The following is a 6,973-nucleotide window of genomic DNA, read 5'->3' on the forward strand; positions in this document are numbered from 1 at the left end:
TTTTGGAGATAAGTGCATGTCCCAGATGGGAACACCCCTTTAAGGTATTCCTAGATTCTTACAGACTTTAGTTCCAACATTTCAGACTCCCCAGGAGGTAAGAGCTAAAGGTCCCAGTGGCTAGAACCCCCACCAGTCGGCAATGAAAGGCTTGTCCAAAGGGTAGAAAAAAGGTACAACTCCTAATTCCCAGGGACGGATTTCACCTATATTCCGGCTCTGCTATTCAGATGGAGATGTGAGAGGTTTCAATTACACCGGCAGCACAAAAGATACAAGCTTCGGCCAAGATGTGCCAAAACTGCTTAAGACCTGGTCAGGTCAGCGGGAGATTACCGAGAGATTAAATTACCCTAGATCAAGCCAGGTTAACGAGAAGCCTCAGGAACTGCGGAGTTATATGGAGACAAGGAGCGTTAAAAAGGAAGACAACCACCATCTATGAAATCAGAGCTTAAAAGGAGCTCTCCAGGATTTACATATTCATGACCTATCCTCAGGGTAGGTTAGGAATACAAGGTCAGGGTCCGACTCCCGGGACCCCAATGATTAGCTGTACAAAGAGGCCGCGGCACTCAGTGATCACTTCGGCCTCTTCGTAGGCTATGTGACGCCACGTTCATCGGTCACGTGGCCTAGGCACAACCTAAGTCCCATTCAAGTGAATTGTCCTGCAATACCAAGCACAGCCACTATACAATGTACAGCAGGGGTCCTGGGTGTCAGACCGATTCTGAGGATAGGTCATAGGTAAACAGTCATTGGGATCTTACAGCTTCCACTGTTGATAAGAAGTGAAGTGATTTGTGCAAATGCACCCTTATCTAGTATACGGCTGCCGGCTAGAGACAGGTCCACGGCTATGGACTGTATCGCCACCTAGTGATGGGATTCCTTCATCACAACCCCTGGCTGGTTTCATATTCTGTAAAGGGCAATGTAAAAAAAAAAAAAAAAAAAAATTCATATCAGAAACACAAAACAAACGTAGGCACCAGTGATCTTTAATGGAAATTCCCAAAAGTAAAGCAATCTTCCTGAATACAGTAAAACCTGTATCCGATTTCTGTCACTGGCATTCAATATAAAACTTAAGTTTTTCACTTTCAGAAAAGATTCCCCAATTTAAAACAAAAAGTAAACAGCAGCATCTGCCAAGAAAGTGAGAGCAGTTAAGAAAAATCTTAAAAAAAGAAAAAAATATACATATTGGAAGAGAAGATCCATAAAGTGGGTCGTAGATTAGAATCATCTTACTACATGAACACAGGTCGCAGCAAGACAAGACCAATGTACCGGCACAGGCAAGGAGTCACGGGAAGTCTGGATATCCTTGTATTGTGGACCCTGAGGTATTCCGGGGCTCAGCCAACCCTCAAGGGAGGAGCGACCAGCACAACGCCATCGCCTCTAACAAAAAGCATGGGGATGTTCCTCTTCGTGGACTGGAAAAAAATAAGGGGGGAAAAAAAAATAAAATCATAAATGGTTAATTTTTCACATCAGAACATCTTATTACATGTCTAGGAGACGTCAGAAGGGGGCGCCGTGGAGCTCAGCCTGCCCCATTCACTAGAGGCACAGATGAGTAGCGTTGAGAAAACTTCTGTTTTCAAGTTTGGAGCACAAGGTTTGTGTTATCCAAGAATCCCGTTATGGATTCCGCTACCATGGACCATAACGGAACGGGCAGCATAGACTTCTATTATGACGGAATGCTTCAATGGTACATGCTAGGGTTGTTTCGATACCATAAAAAAAAAAAAGGATTGCGATACTCGATACCACGCGATATCATATTGTTTTTTTGGGGAGGGGCGGGAACAAGGCGAATAATATATATATATATATATATATATCTATATCTATATCTATATATATAGTGAATCATGCAGTTTTTATAAAAAAAATTATTTCCCTGTTACGGCGTTCATCGCATAGGGCAGCACGGTGGCTCAGTGGTTCGCACTGGTGCCTTGCAGCGCTGGGGTCCTAACATCTGTATGGAGTTTGTATGTTCTCCGCGTGTTTGCGTGGGTTTCCTCCGGGTTCTCCGGTTTCCTCCCACACTCCAAAGACAGACTGATAGGGAGCTTAGATTGTGAGCCCCATTGGGGACAGCTGGATGCTGATGTCTGTAAAGCTCTGCGGAATATAGCAGCGCTATATAAGTGCGTAAAATAAATAGGAGATTTTTTTAATATTTCAATAGTCTGGACTTTTTGGATGTGGCAATATGTAATATGTTTATTTACTGTTTATATATTTTATATGTAAAATTGGGAAAGGGGGTGATTTATACTTTTTTTTTTACTGTGTATTTAAGAACTATTAGCCCCCTTAAAGGCTAGAACCTGGGATCTTTTGATCCCTTGTCCTATTTACCCACATAGAGCTCTATGTGGGTGAATAGGACCTCACACTCTCCCTGCTGCCCTGGGCATAGTACACAGCAGCAGGTAGGTTACCATGGCAGCCAGGGCTTCAGTAGCGTCCTGGCTGCCATGGTAACCGATTGGAGCCCCAGGATTACACTGCTGGGGCTCCATCAGAAACTGCCACCAATGAAGGGGAGGGGACCCTGTGGCCACTGCTACCAATGATTTTAATACTGAAAGGGGGGGGGGGACGCACTGCGCCACCAATGATTAACGTTTAATACAGGTGGCGGTGCAGGCAGCAGAATCACTTAGCAGTCACCCAGCCTCTATGACAGGAAGCTGCGATCAGCGGCAGTTAACCCCCGAAGCTTCCTTTCATAGAGACTGGGCGACGGCTATGTGATTCTGCACCCAACCTCCTGTATTTGTATTAAACATTAACTTTCATTGGTGGCGCAGTGCGCCCTCCCCTCCTCCGCCCCTCTCTCTCCTCATTGATGGCAGCAGCGGCACAGGGGGAGGGAGAGAGCGACTTCTCCCCTGTGCTGCTGGGGGAACATGGCACGCGCTGATAGCAGCGCGCTCCATGCTCTGATACTGGACTGCGCAGTAGCGCATCCTAGTATCAAAAAAATAATGTCAAATCCCGGTATTGAGGTCGATACCGGACAAAAGTATCAAATGGGTATTGAAAATTCGATACCCGAAACAACACTTGTACATGCAGTCATAAAATTCCGTTAAGGGCCGTGGTAGCGGAGGAATCCATAACGGGATTCTTGGATATCCTGAACCTTGTATGCAGAACTTGAAAACACAAGTTCGCTCAACACTATAGATGAGCCATAATCTCTATGGTCCATCTTTACTCGTCCAGTTTGAAGCTGGTAAGAGACAAAGTGGCAGACCCTTCATGGGTTGCGTCAGTCCCGGACGCTGTCCGTATGGCACACGTAGTCCTTAGCAATGCCCTGCACCACTACTAAACATACAGCATGCACAGCACAGACCGTACCTGGGGCGAGGCAGGGGCGCAGGGCCCCCCTTTCAGATAATTGGCAAGTTTTCTTGTCAGGTCAGAAACATTAAAACAACCTGAACGAAGCAATTACCTTGTAGATCTCCTCATAGGTTTCCTCGTCGATCTCTATGGTGGTGACTGTTTCTTCTACATCTCCCAGAATCATGTTTAAGTGCTGATCATACGCCTGCTTAGAAAGAGGGGGCAATTAGTAATGACCGGCCCGACAGCAGCACCGCAGCACACAGCGACAGGACACGTACGTGCAGCCGTCCCCGCAGCTCTCGGTCATTCCTCATCTTCACATAAATGCGCTCATCGAGGCTCAGCCGGATCAGATCCAGGGGCTCCTCCACAGTGTTGGTGGTCTGCTGCTGATCATAGAGGGAGAAGCCATTATTACCTTCCAGCACACAAATGACAACTAATCATTTTCCTGACATTCCTGATATACACTACTCCCAAAAAGTTAAGAATATGGGCTTTCGGGTCAAATTTATGGAAAATGTAAAACGTTTCGGCCCCAGTGATATTATATCATGAAAGGCGAGCATTTAAGTAGAAGCAGCGATGGTGATTTATCTCAAACAAGTTACTGACACAAAAGCCGACCCCAGTGCTGGGTACACCGCCACAAAATGTCAGCATCTCAGGAACTTGTCCTGTGGCCCCGAGCATCAATTCCAGCCTGGCAACGACGTCTCCTGCTGTTTACAAGTCGTCTTATTGTCCTCTGAGGCATGGCATCCCACTCTTCTTGAAGGGCGGACCTCAGGTCATAGAGGTTCTGGGGTACAGAGTTACGAGCCGCTACATGGTGTCTCAGCTAATCCCATAGGTTTTCAATGGGATTCAGGTCTGGAGAAAGTGCAGGCCACTCCATTTGGAGGTCCTACAGCCGTTCCCTAATGATGCGACCTCGAGGAGCTGGAGCATTGTCCTCCATGAAGATGACATTAGGCCGCTGTTGTTCCTGCAGAGGCACAATGACTGGATTAATGAGGTTCTTCAGGAAGTATGGGCTTGTCACTGGACTATTCAGTGTAGGGCAGTTCTGTATGGACTAGACACACCTGCCCACACTAACACCACCAAAGGCTCGTCTGGGGACAGCAGTGACTGATGCAGAGCGCTCTCCTTGACGTCTCCAACATCGTTGGCAGCAATCATTTCTGCTCAGCGTGAATCAACTTTCGTCAGTGAACAGCACTAAGGCCCACTGGTCCCTCGTCCACCATCGATGCTCCCTGGACCATGCAAGATGATGGTGGTGGGCCTGGTGGTGCGGTCAGGTACCTTACATGTCGTCTAGCACACATGCCACGCTGATGTAAACAGCTACCAACGGTCTGACATTACACTTGGGTGCCTCTCACCTACCTTAAATGTGCCTGGAGTTGTGTGGCATTTATCATCCGGTTCCGCAAGGCATTGTTCATAACGAGGCGGTCATTAGTGTGGGATGTGGCCAGAGGACGTCCACCTCTCTGCCTTTCTGTGACTCTTCCAGTCTCTGTATTTCTGATACAACCTGCTGAGGACACTAAGCTCAGGGGCCACTTCCGTCTGAGAACATCCTGCTTGAAGCCTTGCAATGGCGAGGTACTGTTCATCAATTGTTAGGTGTCGTCTTGGTCTCATGATGTCAATATGTGAACAGCGTGATGAGGAGGACTGTTTAATACCAATTCTAATTGAACAATGAAATTTATTGGGCGATTCCTGGATCAAACACCTGTTGTAAATTTTGCCATTAAGCTCCTTGTTAGAGAACAGCAAGTTGTGCAAAAAGTCCTGAAACATTGAACAGTTGGACGTGTGCATTCAGAAGGTTAGAGAAGGTCACATTACGTTCTCCTGTAAGGGTCCATTCACATGTCTGTATGCGTTTTGCGGATCTGCAAAACACGAACACAGGCAATGTGCACTCATAGAAAATGCCTTTTCTTTTCTGCAAATGCAGATCCGGACAGCACATTCCGGCCCTATTGAAAATGAAGGGGTCCACACCTGTTCCGCAAAATTGGAGAATGGATGCGGACCCATTTTGCGGACGTGTGAATGGACCCTTAAGGTTAGAGAGTATTTTAGGATCATCCTGATATTTCACCCACAAGCCAACTTTTTGTGAGCAGTGTATATCTGGTATTATACTCCAGAGCTGCAATCATTATTCTGCTGGTCACTGTGTACATACATAACATTACTTATCCTGTACTGATCCGGAGTTACATCCTGTATTATACTCCAGAACTGCACTCACTGTTCTGCTGGTGCAGTCACTGTGTACAGACATTACTTATCCTGTACTGATCCAGAGTTACATCCTGTATTATACTCCAGAGCTGCACTCACTATTCTGCTGGTGGAGTCACTGTGTACATACATTACTTATCCTGTACTGATCCTGAGTTACATCCTGTATTATACTCCAGAGCTGGACTCACTATTCTGCTGGGGCAGTCACTGTGTACATACATCACTTATCCTGTACTGACCCTGAGTTACATCCTGTTTTATACTCCAGAGCTGCACTCACTGTTCTGCTGGTGCAGTCACTGTGTACATACATTACTTATCCTGTACTGATCCTGAGTTACATCCTGTATTATACTCCAGAGCTGCACTCACTATTCTACTGGTGCAGTCACTGTGTACATACATTACTTATCCTGTACTGATCCTCAGTTACATCCTGTATTATACTCCAGAGCTGCACTCACTATTCTGCTGGTGCAGTCACTGTGTACATACATTACTTATCCTGTACTGATCCTGAGTTACATCCTGTATTATACTCCAGAGCTGCACTCACTATTCTGCTGGTGCAGTCACTGTGTGCATACATTACTTATCCTGTACTGATCCTGAGTTACATCCTGTATTATCCTCCAGAGCTGCACTCACTGTTCTGCTGGTGCAGTCACTGTGTGCATACATTACATTACTTATCCTGTACTGATCCCGAGTTACATCCTGTATTATACTCCAGAGCTGCACTCACTATTCTGCTGGTGCAGTCACTGTGTACATACATTACTTATCCTGTACTGATCCTGAGTTACATCCTGTATTATACTCCAGAGCTGCAATCACTATTCTGCTGGTGCAGTCACTGTGGACATACATTACTTATCCTGTACTGATCCCGAGTTACATCCTGTATTATACTCCAGAGCTGCACTCACTATTCTGCTGGTCACTGTGTACATACATTACTTATCCTGTACTGATCCCGAGTTACATCCTGTATTATACTCCAGAGCTGCACTCACTATTCTGCTGGTCACTGTGCACACTACTCATCCTGTATCGATCCCCATCCATTTTAGGGCACAGTAGGTGAATACAAACATCTAAACCGCCCCAGCCTGTCCCCGGACCCCCAACATCCTTTCTTTGTCTCCAGGAGCCCCATAAAGTAACAACATATCACCCAATCGCCGCGCTCACCTGCTCGCCATCATCCGCCATCTTGAAAACCCCGCTCAGCGGAAGAGGCCGGTCGCTCTGGTAACGGAACTCTCGCGAGATTTAAACCCCTGTCAGACGAGGCGGAGGGGCAGCCAAT

The 6,973-nt window shown here is 46.5% G+C and overlaps 1 protein-coding gene across 2 annotated transcripts; it reads right to left on the reverse strand.

The window, feature by feature from the left end:
- Positions 1-984: 984 nt before the first annotated feature.
- On the reverse strand, positions 985-6,969 carry LSM3 (LSM3 homolog, U6 small nuclear RNA and mRNA degradation associated). 2 transcript variants are annotated; one of them, XM_040408222.1, is made up of 4 exons: positions 6,856-6,969; positions 3,666-3,776; positions 3,494-3,589; positions 985-1,445 (listed from the first exon to the last, which is right to left on the reverse strand). In XM_040408222.1, exons 1-4 carry the CDS (start codon positions 6,874-6,876, stop codon positions 1,365-1,367), a joined length of 309 nt encoding a protein of 102 aa, XP_040264156.1. In that variant the 5' UTR covers positions 6,877-6,969; the 3' UTR covers positions 985-1,364. The 2 variants fall into 2 exon arrangements, with proteins under 2 accessions (XP_040264156.1, XP_040264157.1); XM_040408223.1 differs by having other exon boundaries at positions 3,666-3,773; positions 6,856-6,899.
- Positions 6,970-6,973: the final 4 nt, after the last annotated feature.

This window comes from Bufo bufo, chromosome 9 (assembly GCF_905171765.1).
Source record: "Bufo bufo chromosome 9, aBufBuf1.1, whole genome shotgun sequence".
Classification (NCBI taxonomy): Eukaryota; Metazoa; Chordata; class Amphibia; order Anura; family Bufonidae; genus Bufo; species Bufo bufo.